The sequence below is a fragment of the Xiphophorus hellerii genome, chromosome 13 (genome assembly GCF_003331165.1).
Source record: "Xiphophorus hellerii strain 12219 chromosome 13, Xiphophorus_hellerii-4.1, whole genome shotgun sequence".
NCBI classification, from domain to species: domain Eukaryota; kingdom Metazoa; phylum Chordata; class Actinopteri; order Cyprinodontiformes; family Poeciliidae; genus Xiphophorus; species Xiphophorus hellerii.
In genome coordinates, this window is record NC_045684.1 from 18,786,951 (window position 1) to 18,808,627 (window position 21,677).

Consider the following 21,677-nt stretch of genomic DNA (forward strand, 5'->3'; position numbering starts at 1 on the left):
AAGTAAAAAAGCGTTGTTTCGCAGCCCCGGGCATCGAAGCAGCAGACAGCTGGTGTGCTAAAGTGTAAAGAAACCCTGGTCTCGACTATCCTTTTACAGTTTCATGTCTTGGTTCCCCTTTGACAGACTAAGACCCTCACCCTCAGGGCTGGTTTGTTTCTGTGTGAGTGTCAGGGCCACACTGTGCAGCTCCTCTCTGCCAGGTGGACCTTTTACTCTGTGTCACATGGGAGGAGCATAAAGCTGCATGCAGGAAAGCTTCTGCAGCTCTTCTTATTTCCCTGGCAAATGTTGTCACCACAGCCAGTCTCACTTCTCTTCTCCTCCTCCTCCGCCTCCTCCTCCTACTCTTCGTTCCCTTCCTCTTTTCTCCTCTGACCGACGTCCCACACGCCCTGCCCGCACATCAGAAGTCCCTCATATTCCCCACAGGATAAGATGCCATGGAGGCCACCAGAACAACGGTGTTGTGTGTCTGCTCTGTCCTGTTTGTTCTAACAGGTGAGAGTTTCAAAGTGTTTTTGTGGTGGGATGCGGAGCTTGAGCTATCATGGTTGTGTTGGTTACGACTATTGCTGTTACTAAGCAAGTACGGTGGTACCGGTTGCCTCGCAATGTCAGTGGCAGATTTGTTCTAAAACTGGGAGTCAATGCTGCTTTACAATAGACTTTATAAAATTGAACTTGTTGGGACATAAGAGGAACTATCCAAACAATTGCTAGACAAATTTCTCATTAAAATTTATTCTACTGTTTATTTTAATGCTTTTTTTCTTTTCTTATTTTAATGAAAGTAGTTCTCTAAAAAATATAATGTATTGTGCTTGAATTTTCATGTGTTTGCATGATTGCAGTCAATCAAGGAGTGGTGATGGATTCATGACAAGGTGCTAAGAAGCACAGTTCACATAAAATCTCTTTAGCTTGTGGTTGAAAAGTTCTGAAAGCTTTTGCAAAGTGCTGTAAAGTTTGTCGATAAAATCTATTTTTCGGAAACCTTTTCTTTTTTTGACAGCGACAAGTTCCTGCGCTTGTGTCGTCACAAGCGTGGGTCTGCTAAGACAATTTATTTTTGTTTGTATTTCTATTTATTTTTTTCTGTCCAGTCCTAACAGCTTAGGCGAGCGGTTAAGTAGAACTTGCTGCTTTGCTGTGTCAGTAGCAGATTTGCTGGACAAAAAGGGAAATATTCCCTCTGTTCACCAGTTGATGTTAATAAATGAAATGTATTTATCAATGAAGCAAGAATAATAATAATAATAATTAATAATTTCATGAGGACTCTTGCGAGAGTTTCTAAACAGCATATTTTCCTCAATTTCAAGAAATTATTTTTTCAGTAAAGATGGCGGGCTATGGTTATTAATTTATTATGTTTCTAAACATAATAAAAACAAAAATGGAAACTTAGATACAATTTTTATGTTCTCAATTTTCATTATTTTTATTCTTTGTTAGTTTGACATATTGTATTTATCTATTTAGTTTTTAAAATTGTGTCCTATGCCTACAGCTACGCTCAGCTACATGATGGGACTGGCAGCTGTGCAGAGTCAGGAGTAGATTGGTTCTTTGCTATGTGGAATATTGCAACTTATGCACAGCTGACTTTATTAACATAGATAAATAATGAACTCTTGGGAATAAGAGAAGGCAAAAACAAAAAAAAGTAGAAGTTGAGTTTCATTTTTGCCTTGTAGGGTGGGTGGATTAAGTCAGTGCTGACAAAAATGTCTTTATATACCTATTACAAACAATTTTATTTTATGAGAAATTTTCTTAAAGAACTTTATTGATGCCTGTTTTGAATCTAAGATGACCTCAAATCTTAGGTTTTCTTGCTAAAAAGGACATTTTAAATATGTCCTTCCATCGTCAGCAGCACAATGTGACTTGACAGAATTAGCTTCAGTTCAATTGTTGGTTGAGGTTAGTGGAAATCCACCATGAGAACTCATCTGTGACTCAGAAACTGCAGCCATGAACCAGTATACTTCACTCATTGTAAAATACATCAAATTCATCCAGCATGAACTTCCCTAACTGCTTTGATATTTGAATCACCAACCCTCTTTGAGATGAAGGCCTGTTTGTCTTATCTGTTAAAGCACAGGGGATGGTGGTGTTCGGAGATGCACCTGTTGACTTTATTTAGTGTCCAAACATCTTGGATGTGTGTGAGGGCGATAAGGGGCAGGTGCTGGTAGTTCACCACACGCTGCTTGTTTAAAATCTGTGTGTGAGGGCATGTCCGCTAAACGAAGATATTCTCTCCCCTAAAAGCCCATTGTCACAGCAATCTACACTCTATCACCACAACAATTGCCAAGCTGTTTGGGGACAACAGCGAGGGAGCGGGCTGGGCACACTTCTCCTCATTCTGCCCTTTTTAACCATCTCTCAGCTGGTGTAAACACAGCCACGCTCCTGCTACTGACAACACACACACAGTGACACAGAAACTGGCCTGCGGGCTGGAGAGTGGAACGCGTCACTGTGGCTTTTTGCGCTGCATGTATTATTTAGGACATAACAGCAGACGCACAGTAGATGTATTGTGATGAGCAACGTGGGCGGCAGTCACCACAGAGCAGGCTGAAACTGTGCCTCACAAAATTACTTTCTACCAGTTTAACTTTTTTTTTGCATTTGGTCACAACCACAAAATTCAATGGGATTTATTGTGATAGATCAACACAGAATAGTTTATTATGGTGAAGAGGAAGACAAATCAAAAAACTGGGACGCATATTTATATTTAGCTAACCTGGGTGAGTACTTTCCATAAGAATGAGAAGACTCAAGTTGAACTTAGCTCCGTAGTTTGACGGGGCCGTTCTCCCACTTGAATGCTTTGATGCAAATCATTCAATTGTAGCTCAAGTTGCATGTTTAGGGTCATTATGTCACCTCAGTCTCAAGTCTTTTGCTGACTAGCACATTTTCTGCTAGTACTGATCTGTATTTGCTCTCTATCCAGCTTCCCTCTACAGTAGTTGGCACCATCTCCTCTGTCTCTGCTGAAGTAGAGCATCCCATGATGTTCCTACCATCATATTTCACTGTGAGAAAAATGTGTTCAAGGTGCTGAACACCACACATACCAATGCATATACGTATAAACAGTCCACCCAAAGTCTCATCTGAACAATGCACCTTCTTCCACACATTTGCTGTGTCCTGTACTTGGATTCTTAGCTCTCCTTTGACAGTTGCTTCTTGCTGCTCTTGCAACGTTTTTCCCAGTTGAGCTGTGTATCTGTGCAGCTCCTCAAAAGTTATTATGGACCTCTTTTGCTTCTTTTGTAATTATTAAACTTCTCCACAACTGGATCCCTGACCTGTCCGCTGTGTTCCTTGGTTTTTGTGACGCTGTTTGTTCACTAATATTCAATCTCACGCCTCTGTGGCTTTCACAGAGCGGCTGGATTTAATCTGTGATTAAATTACGCTCAGGTGAATGCAGTGTGAATATATTCGGTCTAATTCTACTAATTAGACCTCAAAAGAAGGAAAAGCTTATTGGACCAAAAGCGAATCAAACTACGCTTGCTTAAATTTAGCACAAATGAAGAACTGACACTGCTTCTGATGAGAGTGCTATTACTTTTAACGAGGATTCCAGAGAAAGACGGTACACAAATAGAAGTGTGGTTCACAAAACAGAAAGAGGAAGATGAAACAGAACACTTAATAAAATTATAAATATTTGAGCTTGTTTTGCACATGTTTTAAAGAGTCCCATGTTCTTTAAAACTTGTCTTTTTTATGGGCTTGTTATAGCTAACTGCCTGGCAACTATACCGAAGCCTAAACAGACGGAGACGCTCAATACATCAGCAATTATTGTAACTTCAGACAGCCTGACCGTTTGCCACACAGCGAGTCAAGATCAGACAGGCCTCGTGCTTGATAACAACGACACCCTTTAGTGAGCTGGGTCAATATTAACTCACTACAGTTTCAGGACGTGGGCAATTTGAAAAGCAGGATACAAACTGGATGCACTGGTTTGGTTTCATAGACTCACCAGCAACCAGTGCTGGTCAATAACATTTTGTTGGGTAACAGAAATAGAAAGCATAAATTGAAAATACTTGCAGTAAGTTGTGTTATGTAATCTAAAGAATTACATTTTGTATTTTAGTACTGAACTATTGTGGAAGGACATCATTAAATTGAAATTGTGTTGTTGGTATGATTCAGTTATCACCAACTTTTCATTTTTATTTGTATGTTGGGTAGTGACCAAAAAGAAGATGGATGAGCTGTTCCTACACCTTAATTAACTGAGAATTGAGAAAAAGCCCTGATCATAAATTGTTGCTTGTTTACTGAGTATCTTCACATTAAAATTATTTTGTGTTAGCACGCAACAAGTTATAGAGTAAGTTTATATCTTTAGTTGAAGATTTAACAAGTCATATTTAGTTGTTTTTTTTTTCTAATCTCATCATGTCCTTCATCTCAGATGTCGGCTGTGAACTGATTCACATTCGTTCATCGGTTCATCATGGAACCAAAGGGAAGGATCTTCTCCTCTCTGTCGATGCCAGATTTCCACTGGACGAAGCTGAGATCCAGGGAACTTGGTCTCACACTAAAGTGAGCGGTGCTAGCACCACGTTGGTCACATTTACCAAAGACAGCAAAATCATAGACATGATGTATCGCAAGCGCCTGGACTTCAGAGAGCCAAACGCTTCTCTGTCAATCCGGAATTTGAAAGAGGATGACGAGGGATATTACAAGCTGAGCCTCAACATAGAGTTTCGTAACGAAAAAGGAAAGGTGAAGAAAGAAGAAAGAACTATTCATGTGACAGTAGATGGTAAGTTATTAATTCTTTGATTTTATGCTTCCTGATTAGATCCACAAATAGCAATGTTTTTATTTTTTCTATTTAGAGCCTGTCTCCAGACCAATCATTGAGAAGAAGCCATCACATACAGTCATAGAAGACAAAGCAAATGTAACTTGGACTTGTTCTGTTGAGAAAGGAACAAGAGTTGTCTTCCGGTGGCTAAGGGATAATGTTTCACTTACTGCCAGTGAGAGATACCACTTCACTCAAGACAAGTCCATGCTGTTGATTAGCCCTGTGAGAAAGGAGGACAAGGGGACTTATCGCTGTACTGTCAGCAACCCTGTGAGCCAAATCATTGAAAGCAGGGGAGTGGAGCTCAATGTTTACTGTGAGTAGACATCCCTTTCTTTTTTGTCTGTCTTCCATTTATTATTTCACTAGTTCCACCTGAGAAACTCATGACTCTGTTTAGCTGAGCTCACACTCAGCTAAACATTGTAAAAGACTGAAATTCAACAAAACAGCCTGCAATGTTGATAGCTCCTCTTTAATAATTTGAAAACAAATATCAATGAGATTAAACTTGCGGTTGGCTGGGAACACAATGCTGCCACTATTTAACCCTTTAACTCTCACACACAAAACTCTTACATGTTGTCCATTGGGTCAGTTCACCATTTAATAATTTAAGTGGTGAACAAAATATATATTTAGCACCCTCCCACTTAGTTTAAATTATACATCACAGCAAATCTGTTCTTTTATTTGAATCATCTTTATATAAAAGTGTTCACAGATATGTTTTCATAGTCCCAACACTAATGTTCTGACAACAAATTATAAACATACTATGTCTACGTTTTTTTTAAGTTCTCTCTTTTGCAACTTCCCCTCTGGTGTTTGATTAGGCTGTATGTAAATTTTTTTCGAACTCCTGCTGCTACCTGCTACTGTCACCTGAAAACATATTTCTCTTATGGGAAAGTATTTGCATGGGAGCAGACTTATCTCAGTGGGCTCTAATATTTTACGAGGCTTGCTGATAAAGCTCTCCGAACTCTGGGAGTTTGAGGCAACATGGAGTCCAATTTGTGAATTAATTTGAATATGTGACTATTTCAACGAAACCAAAGAGGTTGATTTTTCATTTATTTTGTATTTCTGAATTTTCTGACCTTAAGTGTAACAGCCATAGTCTGAAGTTGTTGGTTTAAAGCAGCATTTTGGATAAATTATCATTTATGCTGGGATTTGGAGAACATGTTCAAAAGGGATCCTGTAATAATGCTGTCCTATGAGATTCTTGTGTTTCTTGAAGTAATCACCCATTTCACCTATTTTCAAAAATAACAAAAACTGTTTTTTGTGACCACACAGCATCAAACTCTGGCTTGATGTGTTGTGCACAGGAGTGTGTTACCTGTTGGTTTAATTATGGTGCTCCTTACAGTGAAACTAGAGTAGGGAGATACTGTATGTGTTTCCCTTTAGGCCAAACTTGTCCTGGTGCATGTCAGCAATCAAGATTATTGAGTGTTTAAAAGCAAGACTCACAAGCCTTTCAGGCTTCAGTGTTTTAGTTTTTCTTTCACTTTGGGGGTTAAAACAGGTAGTGTTGCCTTTTTCTAGCATGGAAAGTTTGAAGCATCACTTCCAGTATAAACATATACAGTTAAGGTAAAAAGAAAGTACATTCTCTGTTTATTCTGTCAGCCCTATCACACTATTGCTTATCAGACTTTCGTTTTAGTAGCATTAGGAAGTATTAACTACACAATTTGATTACCACAATGGACTTTTTTGGGACAGGTTATAGATTTCCGCCTTATAAGTGCCAAACGCATATTATGTGTATTGAACATGTACACAACTGCTGAAACAAAGTAACTGCAAATCCAATGACACAGCATTTAGTTAAATCACTTTACCCCAAAATTGCTTGTATAAACGTTTTAATCATTTGGGGCATGTGGGTTGAAACTGAAGGGAAAATTATGCCAGCGCTTACTGTTAGATCAGTTTGAGTTATCTGACCACTTGTAGTCAGATGGAGCATTTAAATTTTATTTAAAATTTATTAAAGTTTATTTTGAAATTTGTTGCTCCAAACCAGTGGTGTCCATTCGAAGGAACACATCAAGACACAAGCCCATAGGTCTAGTTTTGACACCACTACATGAAACCTGATTATAAAAAATGAGGTCAGGCAAACCAGGCTCAACTCACTCATTGGTTATTAAAATCCTGCAAGAAGATGATCTAAAATGTTCCCATCATGCATTGAAATTAGACTGTTCATTAAACTATAGAATACTATTTTGCAAAACAAACTGTCATGTTTCCCTGACCCACACACAGATGGTCCCTACAACCTGGAGGTGAACTCTGTCCAGGGCCTCCGAACAGGGAAAGTGTTCACCATCAACCCTGGAGAGCTGGTGTACTTCGAATGCCAGGCTGATTCCAACCCCCCCAACAGCTACGTCTGGATCTCCAAGAGCCCCAATGCCACAAAGATCATCACAACTGGACCCCAGCTGCAGGTGAAGTCCAACGAGCTGGCCCAGACGGAGGACTACCTGTGCCGAGCCTTCAACAATGTGACCAAGAAGCAGGATGAGGCCCAGTTCACTCTGGTGGTGGCCAGCTTGAGAACAGGTGGGTGGAGGGCGGAAAATGGCAGGACAGAGCAGAGCGTGGGTTGGTTTTGGGAATCCTCTAAGATAAACACTCTGTGAACTCTGCTTCGTGCCGAAAGCAGAAGAACCTGATGAAGCGTTTAAAAAAAAAAAAAAAAGAGATGACACTTTCCAGATGATAAAGCTGTCCAATTTGTAATAATATTGCATCACGAGCAGTATTCTACATAGCGTCTGAGTCACACAAGCAGGTTATGGAAATAGCATAAAATATACATGACTATTATTGAAACTAAGATTTTATCTCTGTTGCTAGGTTCCTGTCAGCTGCAGTCTGTATTAGAGTTCAGTGGCTGGGAAAGTCAACAGGGCATAACAGCTGTTGTGTTTATTGACTAAGTTTTATAACATGGTCAGTTTCTGTGTGCTGTATGGGGCATTGATATGTTGTCTTGGTGATAGTAAGAGCAAGAGTCAGTGACAGTTATTGCCGATACTGCCTTTGATTTAAAACTCAGTTTGGTGAGAGTCAACAGAAGTCATGCCAGACACCTTTAAAAAAAAAAAAAAAGAAGTTAAAATCATGAGCGAACCTCGACACATGTTTTGTTTTTTAATATTAAGATACATTTTAGATTGAATGAAGGCCCTTTTTATACTTTGTGTTTTAAGATTTAAAATTTATTTAAATTAGCCCAGTAAGTAGGTTTACACTAAGCATGGCTGGCCAACAACCATCTGCTTTATCGACATGATTATGTCTGTTTACCTCATTATATCCCACTTTAGAGACATATTTCATACACAAAGTCTCTTGATTTTAAAAGTGCTGCCACTCACTGTGAGTCATAAGCATTCCTTCAATTGCTGCAAGTTATATACTGTACATTCAAAAGACCCATCTACCGAGGGCATGTTTGTGCATGACGTCTTGGCACTCCAAGAAGTCATATACTTCTTGGAGTGCATGCCAAGAAGTCATGCACTCCAAGAAGTATATGACTTGTTGGTACTCCAAGAAGTCATACACAAGTTAAAGGAAGGGGAAAGAATTTTTTATCACTGTCTTGCATGATGCTTTCTTGTCTGAAAATTATACTCAGCTATATATTGTCTTTGTTTGTGAACAGTGAAAGAGAAATACACCCATGATGGTAGATCTATGTCTCTGCTGGCAGTCATTGCGGTCTGTTCATTCATCATCGGCTTTATGCTGCTGTTCCTCTTCCGCAGGGCATGTCATCCAAAGAGAGGTAAGGCGATGCCCTTTTATGATTAACTTTTAACACATGTGGTTTCCTAAAGATCTTGTCTGTGTTAGTTTAGGTCTATTATTTCTGAAAGTCTTAAATCAGAATGAGCCAAATGTGATGGTAGTAACATTTCAGAGTATTCCTCGCCACCTTCCTGCCTTAGATCGTACATGCCGAATTTCCACAGAAATATTTAAATAACTTGCAAATATTAGTCAAAGTGAATGTAATCCGGGCAAAGAAACTTCTCTATTTGAATATGACAGAATTGTTATGTTTGGCTTTGGAAATAATGGTATTTTTTTCCCCATGTCCCTTTATCCACAGTCCTCATGAACATCTACAACAGGTATGGGCTCGGATTATTAAATCAGATCACAATTATCGTCTAATATCTAAAATAACTGTTCAAATTGCTTTTACAGACCGTTTTCAGAGCAGAAACGACCTCATCGCTCAGGTAACAAGGTTGACACATTCATAACGGAAAATGCTTTTATTTACATGTAAACATAAAAGCACAACATGTTATGTGGCAAACGCATTACATCATCTTTGTTAGGCATTAGAACAGGAAGTAATGAATGACCACAGTTACGGTTTTGTTTAATAACAGAAGGTTGAAAAAGTGGTTTGAAATGACAGTGAAGAGTAAAAGTAAACAAGGTCAGGGAAACAGCAATACCAAATTTTATGTTATCATGGTACAATGCTATGACAAAAAAAATCTATTTTATTATATTAAAAATTTTAATATCCAAGACATAAGGCGAGTTATTCTAAAAAAGAAAGAAAGAAGAAAGCAGGTTTTAAAGGCCAAATTATTCATTAAAAAAAAAAAGCCAAATGAATCTGGCCCTCTTTGTAATGCTCAGAACAAAACAGAGGACACAATTTTAGCCAGACACAAATAAAAAAAATGGTTTATTACATTTTTTTTTCCTGATGAATGCACACTTTTCTGTTAAAATGTAAAAAAAATTATATTTGTATTAAGTGTGAGCAAAAATAAGAAATATGCAAGAGGACAAACATGTTTTAGGACAGTAAAACCATTTGCCTTACTATGATTCTTACAACATAAAATGTGTATGCACAGGTCATGAAGATGCAGCAGAGGACTTTGGCATCTATGAGTTTGTCTCCATACCAGGAAAAATGGATTCCACACAGGTGATTTACATATTGTTATCTGGTGACACTTTGAAAAGGAAGTAAAAATCCTTCTCAATTAGTTTCTGTTTTTCTCATTTCCCATTATGTCATCATTATTTATTCCGCAGGCATCATGCAAATCTCTGGCCCGGCTCGAGTCCATTCAAGACATGCACACCACCATCTACGATGTGATCAGACACGTCCCAGAATCCCCCAGTGCCAGCTTGTTGAAGTAATTGTTTGCTGGGTAGATTCAGTTGTCACACTTGAAGATTTCTGTGTAGCCTTATTCTTGTGTTTGCTGCCGAACTGTTTTTTGCACACAAAATGAAGGAGACTTGTTGGGGTACACAACCTGAATATGCACTGTTACTGTTGAGAGTTTGGGACATATATTTATCACCTTCTACTAGAGATAGGTAAAAAGTGGACATATGATTGTGTTTTTTTATTTTATTTTATTTAACATGATACATTTTTTTGTCTTTTATTTTGTGTTCAAAAATGAAGATCGTTAAAAACCAAGCTGGTCTTTATATTACTTTGAGCTTTTTCAATGCATAAACAGCCAAAACTTTGCAACGTATTTAACATTGTTGCTTTAAGAAATGAATTAACTTGCAAATTCAAACAGTCCCTTATGTTGACGTATGTTTTCTGACAAGTGTTACAATGAAGGCATTTAATATTTACAATAATTGCCTTATTGTAAATATTGTACATGGATTATCCTAAAGAGACTTTACATATAATATTCTATTTCCTCTTTTTGTTTCTTGTGTGTGAAGTTCCTAGAAATGGAAAAAGAAAGCACACAAAAACGTCAATACGTTTGCCTTTAGAGTGAATCTGAGTCAAAATCCTAAATTTTTCATATTTTTGTTTTCAGGAAAAAAATTCAAGAAATCTTTTATTTTGCCTGTTTATTTTTATTAAATTTTTTTTAAAGTAAAAAATGCAGATTTTACGACCTTCTATGACCGTATACAATGCTCATACTGAAATAGGTATAGACAGTTTTATTGTTTAAATAAAAACGGTGTATTTTTCACATACTGAACGTTTTTGCAGTGTGTCACCTACCAGTTATTTGGGAATGTAATTTATTGCTCCAGGTGAGGGGGTACATTGTCCATCAAAAACAGGGATGTTTTGCAAGGTAGACATTTTGATGTGCACATTAGCCTGTTGTCTACATGCAAAGTAAATGTTTAGAAGGAAAAACAAAAAAAATTTAAAGCTGTTTTTAAAAGTGGTGTATATAACCGTTTTGTTTTTTTCTCTATCTCTGTGGACATGACATACAGAGATTCTTGAAAACAATGTACCAGTCTACTTTATTTATGGCCGCTGTTGTTGTTTTTTTTTTGTTGGCTATTTTGAGACCAGACCCAGGTTATGTCTTGCTTTGTCATGGGAATAAAAGGTTGTTTTGAGACAATAAACTGTAACACACACCATTGGTAATGTTTATGCATTCTGTACAGCACTGGTCCTGTTTGGTTTGTTAAAGTGCTGTACAATAAGGATGGACTGGATTGGATAGAATGGGATCCATTTTCTTCTCTTCTCCAACTCGGAGAACCTTCTTGCCACTACCGAAAGTCACTTTTTGTAGCTTTTTTCAGAAAGTCAGGTGAGTTGAGGGAAAGTTTTGTAGGAGAACTAGGTCAAACAGGCAGGGAGTACATTTTAAAAACCAATACTCATTGCTTGCAATTTCCCATTTTGGACAAGTTTCACTGTTAAAACTATACAATGAATAGATGAAAAATGTAAAACAAAATTAATCTCTTGAATATTCTGCCTTTTCATGGTCATTGTGCTGACATACTTGAGTTTGTTTCTCCAAAAGTATTCTTTTGTTTGTTTTCCTTTGCTTTTCCTGCTCAAACTGAGTAAAATCAAATGCTTTAAGAAAAAAAAAATTAATAATTCTGAAATGATTGTACAGTTTGTGTATATGTGTTTTGTACTTTATTAAATATATATGTGTTTACTTTTGTGGGTCATTGTAAAGTCTTTTGGCTGTGCACATCAAAACAAAATGAATGCAATTCAAACTTTGTCCTTGTGCTTACACGTTTTTCATAAAATGGCAAAGCAGAAAAAGGTCACTTCGTATTTAACAGATCTGGGAAGAATAAGAAAAATCTGTGAGAAATTTAATATTTTGAATTTAATCTCTCCTATTACACTTATATGCGTTGTATGCATTGTTCCAAATCTGCAGCAGAGCGCTCATTTCTGTGGGCAGTTGGTGTGCTGGTATTCTGTGTGCCTACTGGCAGGGACAGACGGATGCTTCAGCATGTGGCAGAGTGCCCTCCCACCTGCTCCTGCTGACACCTTGTCATGAGCAAATAAGAGTGCTGATGTGGTTTATGTTTTGCTTATGTGCATTTAGAGAAAGGATAAGTAAAAAGCTTAAGAGTTTCTGTTTAGCAGGACTTTAGAGTTTATAAAACGGCTGACACATAGTCAGGTTTTGTATCTGTATAAATGGAATGTTAAGACCAAATTCTATGACAAAACGAAAGATTGAATTCAGTAGTATTTTTGAGTTGAAACACTTGGAAATACAGCATCTATAAAGTGGAATCAATACTCGCCAGAAGCTGCAGCTACCTACCAACTGCGGAGATAATTAACCACAAGTCTCAATATGATGCTCCCTTGCATAACAACAAGAAGTCTTTTTAATCTTGTTTTAATTATAGCTTATGAGCTGACCAACTGTGTGTGTCTCTTCTTTGTGGAGGCATCTCCGGGTAGCAGCAGCCATCTGTTCCGTCTCACTGTCTGCTTTAAGGGAGGCGCCGCCTTATGGATGGCTGCCTAACAAACAACAGTGGAGTAAATTCACCTAAGGGGAGAAGCTTCACCTTCATTTGACTGGGAAATCAGCCTAAAGCATGATTAACCAGGAACTAGCTCTCCCTCTGCCTCCGGTGCGCAGCCTTCAAGTGTTGCTCAGTAGAAGGCCTGACAGGGCAATTACAAACAGGCTGAGTTGGTCTGCGTGCACCGCTTTGGTAATTATTTGGAAGAGCTCACAATGCGGAGCTTGGTCTAACAACTTGGCAGAGATGGAGAAACAGGGCACTCAGTCATGGAAAACATAGCATGACATGATCTCTTTTCTCGTGAATGGAATGTAAATGTGGCTGGCTAAACAGCACACCCACTGCAATTTCAATCATAACATTCATCTGGTTTGATTTAGTTTATTTGGCTACTGTTTTCATACACTATGAATTTGCCCCCCTTTTTTCTCACATTACAAATTTTAATGCATGTTTTATTTTTGATTTTCTGTGACAGATCAGCACAAATAAGTACCTCATTACAAAACAGAAAGCAAATAATATATGATTTTCATTTTTGTTAAAAATGCATTTTTGTTAAAAATACAAACAGAACTTGATTGGGGGACATTCATATTCAGTGCCCCTTTACTCTTGTAACCCTGAATGAACTCTGGTTCAGTGAGTGTCCTTAAATGTCACTTTCGTGAAGCTAAACCAACTGTGTGAAATTTATAAATGATGCTCTGTGAGGTGTGTTGTGGAACATTAAAGACCAAAACAGGTGAGGCAAAAAACAGCACATCACCTACGTATAACAGACCATCCACATTGTTTGGCAGCATCATGCAAAGGGGAACTGCTAAATACAGAATCTGTGGCCACACTTAGAAAATTATGTTAACAAATGCTTTTCATTCTATTTGGAAAGCTCAAAAGCTTAGTGCATTAATGACTAAGTATAAACTATTTTGCTATGACGAATGACGGAAAGGTCAATCTCTTGATATGAAAAGGTGAAAGAGACTCTCCCATATACTTGCAGCTTTAATTGCAGCAATTAAAGTTGCAGACTATTAATCACTATGAAGCACATAAAAATCTATGGTTGAATGTAAATGAGAAGAAGTTCTATAGGTGTGCATATTTTTGTATGACACTACTTGTTCAAAGTATCTGGGAGAAAAAGCTTTTATTTGCAATAGTTCAGGAACATTCCTGGAAGAATAAAAACAATGACAACAACTATACATACACAGCCTAATTTATCACTTAACCAGTAATTTACATCTTAACATACATCAGTTTAAATAGATCAAGTTTAAAGTGTCAAGAAAATATCACTTTATTAAAGCAGCAGTAATTTTTGACTGAGTATACTATGCCTTCTAAACCCACCATCTAGAAAAAAAGAGACAAAACAATGAAGCATCTTTCATCAAAGCTTCCTGGAAAATGTACATTTCCAACTCAGTGTGAAACCCCTGCATTATCAACAGTTGGCCCACTGGAATAACTATATTGCCCAAACTTGATTCAAAATAAGAGGACGAAAAGCAAGTAAAATATGTGGTATAAACAAGGGTTGCTATCATCATGTTTGATATGATCGAATGGAATATGGAATTTATCTGTCTTGGTATCTTGTTCATTTTTCATTAGAGCCACAAGTTAGCCATTTGTACTCTGTTGCAAATTTACTGACATCCAGTGGCAGAAAGACCAGGCTACAACAATAATTATTTTTTTAAATCCATATTTTACAGTCATCTTAACTCTTTTGCATATAGAAAATATATGTATAACTTCTTTTTTTCTTTCTTTTATTTTAAGTATTGCTACTTTTGACTTCAATTACACACACATTTTAACGAAGTTTATCCGTAAGAAACACTGACAGGTAGAATTCACCGATACACGGCGTAAGAACCACATTACCCAAGATGCTGCAGGATTCTTCCAGTTTTTGGCTTTCCAATCACGTGACAGTTAACTATGGCTTCCTTCTCGTAGTGATAGAGGCTTTCTGTTGACAACAAGGCAATATTAAAGATTTATTCATTTACTTGCCTTTTTTTCACACAAGTTGGATTCACGATGCAGAAGATAAAGTCTCTTATGGCCCGCCAGGTGAGGAAAAACATGCCTTTATACAAGGACCAGCCGGTCGTTTGTATCTGGCAGCTAACCTAGCTAACTGGCTAATTTGACAGCTCATCGTGTGGCATTTAACAGGCGGGGTAATACGGGACAAACTAAGTATTTTCACCTAGTTCTATGAAGGTTTAGACTTACCATTTTGTATAAAGAATGGCCTTTTTTTCTCCTCTGGAGAAACACTAGACGTTCAGTCCGCGAAAACACACCTGCACACAACAACAATGAATCCTGGGTGGCTGAAGAAGTTCTCAGTTTGCACAAGAAGTAATGTTAGATTGAGTAATTTTAAGACACAACAGAGCATATCACTGTCAGTAATCTGCACCGTCAGTTCCACTTTTTTTGTGTGTGTGTGTGTGCAGTAGTGTCATGCTAGCCGTATGAGAAACGGGAGCTGGCTATACGGAGAGAAAACATTAATTAAAGGTTTATGGTGGGTTTTGTTTTTTTGTTTGTTTTTGTGACAGGGCCTCAAAAGCCCCCAGGAGAGCATGGCTGATCTGAGTCCAATGGAGAACCTAAGGATCCCGAGCACGGTAAGCTTCCTGTGCAACATGATAGAGCAGTATATGTTATGGTTTCAGCTAAAACAAAAACCATCTGCAATGTCTTTGTTGTCCAACAAAGAAAATGAAATACAATTTGTGAATTCACGAATGTGCTGAAAGTTTGTTCACAAATTCATTAGAAATGCGTCAATTCATGGATACTTACAACAAAAGTTCCATCATTCCTTCTAATATTTTGTAATGGCATTTGAAAAAAAAACTCTTTTAACATGTTATTACAATTGTTTGGGAAAAAATGGATAAACATTTTCTTATTTCTGTCATGTTAAAACCAATCACTTTGTTGTATTTTATTGGGATTTTTGTAACAGACCAACACACCATAACAATGAAATGAAGGGAGTGAACTGTATTTTTATTTATTTTATTTGTACAAATAATCATCTGAAAAAAAAAAAAATTGTGTATTTGTATTCATTCCCAATGAGTGTACCTCAGTACAACTCCTTTTAGCTGCAATACAGCAGCAAGTTATTTTGGGGGTATGTCTTGAACAGCCAGACTCAAATATTTTGCTGCCTCAAAGAGACTGTCCTCTATTTAGCATTCATCTTTAAGTCAGTTCTGATCAGCTCTCTTTCTCCTGCTGAAAAAAAAGCATGCTGCCAATACGGTTGTTCACAGTTTGGATGATGATGTGTTGTGTTGATTCGCCGGTACTCAACATTCTTTCATGTCGGCCAAAAAGGTTAACTTTGTTTTCATCTGATCAGAGCACCTTATGTTCTTCACTTTCACAATTATGAGGTCTATCACATAAAATCCTACAAAAATGCATTACTTTTTAAGGTGTAGCTTACAAAAAATTTAGAAAATGTTAAACTAGATGTTTTTGCAAGGCAATGTAAGAGACTTCCCATATACCAAATTTATTTTTGTTAAGTAAGACTTCCTCCTTGCCAAAAAAGCAAAGAAAACCTTTATGTTTCTCATTAAACTATCATGTATTCACTTATGAGGAATAAAATGTTGTCTAAATCATTATACATTTTCATGTATATGGTGATTAGACTAACCCAATTTGTTTTCAGAACAGCCCGGGTGATTGGAATAATAAATAAATTTAGCGTAGCGTAAGTGTAGTTCGACCATGGCACTCATAATTGAGTCATATTTTCTTTGACATTTTTCTTTTCAGGTAATGTTGCATGTCAGTATTTGATGATGAGATCAAAAACGGAAGTAATCTCTTTGTCAGTTCACTTATAGGGGTTGGAAAACCCGTTGTTAGAAAGCTAATGTTTATGTATATTTTAAACCAGAGTTCATATTAATTGTTATGTAAATACCTGGCAGACATCTTTTTTTAAAGTTATTGATATATAAAATGAAAATGGTTGATGTTGCTGCATGACTGAACGGAAAAAATTGTTTAGCTGTAATCATAGCTACAATGAAAGAGACGGTAGTTTCTGAAGTAATATTTGTTTACTTTCATTAGATGCTTTAGTGTCAGGTGGCTTGGCCAAACTGGAAATGCAGTAACCAAACACTGCTTTGAGTATAGATGTTATCACACCTGCTTTGTTTGGCCTCGGTGTTGTGAAGCAGCTTCGCATAATGAACAGGAATATAATGGTCAGCATTCTGCATGGATGTTTGGCCAATGTGACCTGAACAAAAGAAAATGTGGTTTTTAAAAGATGATTCCCTGAGTGCAACATAATGTGTATGTGATAACTAATGAGTATTTTACATTAAGTAATTTTCACCCAGTCTGCAAATTTGTTTTAAGACAGCCAAATTGGAGGGTTTAAATTCAAGGTTTTAGTCCTTTTGTCTCGTAAGTCCACAGAATATCTTTCTGAAGTCTCGGGAAGATGTTTTTTGTTTTTTTGGGGGCATTTGTGAGATTGACTTTTTATTTGCCCATTCTTTTTTGTATTGTGGCATCATGAACCCTGACAGAGAGATATATAGGCACCCTTATGACAAAATTTAATCGGTGGACTGATTTATGTTTGTTCAGATCTTGTTAGTCATTTACATAGTATGATTGATTACTAATTAACAGTTTATTCTTTTGTGTCTAGATGCAATGTAATCATTCAATTCACAATTGAAGTTTTATAATTGGGATTCTGCAGATTAAATATTTCATAGTATATTTCAATGATTCCTTTCATTCAGCCTAAGATCCCTGAAAAGGAGAGATTACTCTTCAGAGAAATATAATTTTGATTGGTTTAAGTTTGATGATATTTTACTTAATCTGACTGATATGATCTTCTTTAATGCATACTGATGCTTCACCTTTATCATTTATAAGCTTATCAATTATAAGAGGTGTACTGTCTGTTAGTGAACAAACAGCATCATTAGGACCAAGAAGCAAAAGCTGTAGATAATTTTAACGGTAACAAAACAATTCACCATGTTGTGAGCAACTCTTGAAGCATGGTTGTGTAGTGAGTATGTTTAATTTTTTTGTTTTTAGGTAAAGTGTACCAATAGTAAACTTAGTCAATGTTATTATAAGTTGGGATAGCTGTCAGAAGATGTAAGCAAGTCTTTGTGAGAGGGGGTATTAAAAATAAAATACCTCTTAGGCCTCTTTACTACCAGTCACATCTTCTTAAGAAGTACATGTACAAATGAGGAACATTTGCTGAGACACATATTCTTAAGAAATACATGTACAAATGAGGAACATTTCCTGAAATGTATCGCACTAGCAAGTGTTACAGAAAAAAATCTATAAGAGTTTAAAATTTAAGTGACAGTTTTCGGAACGAATGAAGGAAATGACAAACTCATAGTCAGCACTGACTAATCGTGCTGCCATAAATAATGCAGTAAAACAGTTAAACTCTAGGTTTTCATTAGAGGTATGTGTTTACTCTTACGCAGGGACACGCACGGACGCACAAATGGCTTGGTGAGCAAAACCTTAGACAGTTACGAGATTCTAAATCTAAACTTCTCTAGGAAAGGTGACAAACTATGTATTATTCTTGATACTGATTATCACTTATTGTTTTTCATACTTTAATTGTGTTGTACTTTAAAATATTAGGGGTTCTTTGTGACTTACCGGAAGAGTCATCTACTTCAAGTTGTCAGACTGGGGATATTTCCTTGACTCAGTTTTTCAGAAAGAAATCAGGCTTTGTTGTGGCTGGTGAAATTTAACCTGACTATTCAAAATATGTGGTTTATCAGTAAACACATGGTTTGAATAAGGAGGACCAACAAGTTTTCCAAATGGGGGCAGGTTGTTTTGAATATTTTCTCTTTCAAAAAAATGAAATCATAATTTCACTGAGTATACTGTATATGTGCTTCTATACATGTATATATTTGTAGTAAGCATTCCCATGCTTATGTATGTTTATATTACATATGTTTATTACATTGTTTGCACTGCTTTGGAGCTGGCTTTAACCTCAGTGTACATGTGTTCAGCGACAAACAATAAATTCTAATTGAAGCTTGACAAAAATCGAAAATGAAGAAAATCTTGGCGTCAAATACTTTTTCTCAGCAATATATGTGATATGCTGTTCACTGCTAACATCCTCCCTGTGTGTTCAACTAAAACAAAAAGAGTCATTGGTCAATTTGTTTCATGCTCTGACTTCACTATAACACTTGATGTCTCAGCTTACAAAAAAATGAAACGGCTCCCCACACACACACACCCATCATCCTTCCTGTATGTTAGAGAATAATACATTACTGTCAAGCTGAGGAAGACTGTGACCTAGCATGCCGCGGTGTGCAGTGGAAGGAGGCCAGTGGACTTGATTTTTACATGGTACTATTGTACTGAAACTGGAGCCTTTCATGGGTTTCCAACCATTTTGTTCATGATTTGAATCATTTATCATCTTCCAGGAGCCGGCTGCTGCATGTGGCAGGCTGAGAGCCAGAAGTACTAGAGCTGATGATTGATAGATGATGCTGTTGAGTCGCTGTAAGGACTCCGGCTTGAGAATTGGATAGACAGTTATACACCTTGAGTGTGTGTTGCACTGTTTTAAACCGAATGTACCACAGTTACTTCTTTGGCTTGTTTTGATAAAACAATCAGCTCTACAATATTATGTGCTAATGTCTTTTGATCATTTTCTAAAATGTTTCATTTTCTTTGTGATTTAACTGTCCACAGCTATTAGAATTGATTGTGAAAATTTTTCAGAAAAATCTCTAGCTTCTTATTGCATAAAATTAACACTTGCGTATGTGTGTGTGTATATATATAGGTGTGTATATATAGCACTTGGTCTTCTCCTGAAACATTTCACAGCATTTAACTGTTCCTCTAACCATCTCTATGTCAGAGCAGAGGGTTATCTTTTATGCTCTCTTATTTTCTGGTGCACTACTGAGAGAGCCTTTGAGAAAGGTTTATTTTGGACTGTGTACAACCTCATCTATGTTTATTTTACCATGGGTTTTGAATCATTATGCTGTTGAAAGTCCCAGTGATGGCACACATTCAGTTTACAACTGAGCTTCTGAAAATCTTATTTAAAATCTACTAGCATTTCAAAGATTTCATAATAACATGCGCTCAGTTTCCAAGGGTCTTTGACAAGACACCGTCCCACTGAATCACAGCTCTTTCATCATACCACCAAAGAATGGGCCTGGGGTACTTTTTCATAGTAATCCTCTACTTCATGCCAAGACCAGGTTTTGTTGGTCGCCAAGAAGCTCAATAGCAGCCACATTGTTCCAGTTTAAATCCTGGCATTTATTATCAAAATGCACACAATTAGATTTCAGATGGCAGGTCAGGAAATGGCTTTATTCTTCAATCAAACCGGCTGGCAAGATAGTTTCTAAAGGTTGCCATGGGGACATGGTGACATCTGGATACTTCTCCTTTGTTTTGATAAACTTGCCTTGTTTGCAGTAGTTTCAGTTGTTTTAAGCATGCTCATTATTCCTCTGTACCTAAGTGCAAGTTTGGGCAAGAAGCTACTTTCTTAAAGCCCTTTTATGTGCTAGGAAGATCAACACACTCATCTTTCCTATTTTTCCTAATATCTTGTGTATATCCTTGACTTAAAGTAGTTACAAATTGAAAGTAACATGAGTTTTATTTTCCTCCACATCTGTACAAAGAGTGTAAATATTTGTGTTTTAATTAATATATTCTGCCAGAAAGTGGGAAGTTTTGGTGTTGTGCTTATATTGTGTAATGCACTGGCGTGCTGAGTGGAAAAAATGCAAATGTTTTTAATTTCTATATCTATTCATGGTGTCGCTGAGAGACATGATAGTTATAGCAGCTTGAACTCTAGTATCATCGGAGTTCATGCAGTTACCGGTAACCGCCAGCAGGGGTCACTCTTTATATGTGTAATACACATTGATAACGAGACACTTGGAACCATTTAATTATCCATATTACGCAGATTATGTATTAAATATATTTTACCACTCTTTGAATGGTTGAACATTTAATGAACATAAATCATATTCTTGATGATGTTAATTTAAATTGTGAGTTTTCTAAAAAACATAAAAACAAAACAATTTTGAATTGAGCGGAAGACGTGTTTATAGTGTACAAACGTATATTGACACGTCTCAGATAATGTGTGATTATACATTCAAGAGCTAGCCTGTCCACTGACGCAGACCGTAAAATGACAACATCACAGTGTTCAAGCTTGTCAGGTCAATGAGAGCCTGCGCTAAATGGAACATATGAAAGTCATGCGCTTCCAAGTGAGACTTTAATATTGTTATTCTTTAAATCAGCAGCTGCCCGCCGGTTCGGGTCCCAAATAGAGCCTCCTGCTGTGTTTATAGCAGACGAGAACATAAGCCCAGTTAGCCTAAGATACATATTGAGCAGTGATTTCGGTGAGTAGGGCTTTAATTTGTTTATCTTCTTCTCTTCCTCTCTCGGTGCATCTTGTGACGTCCTTTTGTTTGTACTTCCTTTTGTAGCAAGCGGGGCCCTTTTGGTTTCAATCCCCACTCTCTCCAATAAAACGTCCACTTTGGCTCTATTGTAAAGCTTGTTAAACATCCTTAGGATGCAAATAGATTTCCATTTTCTGCAATGAGATGACAAATACATTAATTTGCGGAAAAGAGGGGCGGGGGGACTGATGGAGAAGGACGGTTTGTTTGTCCCTCATCCTTCAATGTGAAATTTGATCAAAACATCCCAGCGGGTTCCTGTTTGGGGTTTTTCACTGGCCGTGCAGGGGTGTCTGTTTTGTGTTATTTCTGCAGCTCGCAGAAGGGAAGGTAGGGAATTATTTAACTCGGCGTAGCCTCACGATGAGTCATTCTCTCAAAGGTGTTTCAGTTTATGCAGC

The 21,677-nt window shown here is 37.2% G+C and overlaps 2 protein-coding genes across 3 annotated transcripts in view; both read left to right on the forward strand.

The window, feature by feature from the left end:
* Positions 1-279: 279 nt before the first annotated feature.
* On the forward strand, positions 280-11,856 carry hepacam2 (HEPACAM family member 2). Its single transcript, XM_032580319.1, has 9 exons — positions 280-501; positions 4,472-4,831; positions 4,908-5,195; positions 7,166-7,465; positions 8,577-8,699; positions 9,027-9,048; positions 9,125-9,159; positions 9,799-9,872; positions 9,983-11,856. The coding sequence occupies exons 1-9, from the start codon at positions 444-446 to the stop codon at positions 10,091-10,093; spliced, it is 1,371 nt and encodes a 456-aa protein (XP_032436210.1). The 5' UTR covers positions 280-443; the 3' UTR covers positions 10,094-11,856.
* A 2,785-nt stretch (positions 11,857-14,641) lies between these two features.
* The window catches only part of vps50 (VPS50 subunit of EARP/GARPII complex), a 114,430-nt gene continuing 107,394 nt past the window's right edge, over positions 14,642-21,677 (forward strand). For both annotated transcript variants that reach the window (XM_032580316.1, XM_032580317.1), the window contains exons 1-2: positions 14,642-14,794; positions 15,292-15,360. In XM_032580316.1, coding sequence (XP_032436207.1) covers positions 14,762-14,794; positions 15,292-15,360 — 102 coding nt within the window. In that variant the 5' untranslated portion in view covers positions 14,642-14,761. The remainder of the gene's footprint in view (positions 14,795-15,291; positions 15,361-21,677) is intronic.

Excerpts from the sequence above, each read along its gene's own strand:
- hepacam2 (XM_032580319.1), top strand. The coding sequence starts at position 444 with ATGGAGGCCACCAGAACAACGGTGTTGTGTGTCTGCTCTGTCCTGTTT. Across the intron at positions 7,466-8,576 it reads GGTGGCCAGCTTGAGAACAG|TGAAAGAGAAATACACCCAT; the intron begins GTGGGTGGAGGG and ends GTTTGTGAACAG. Across the intron at positions 9,049-9,124 it reads CTCATGAACATCTACAACAG|ACCGTTTTCAGAGCAGAAAC; the intron begins GTATGGGCTCGG and ends TTGCTTTTACAG.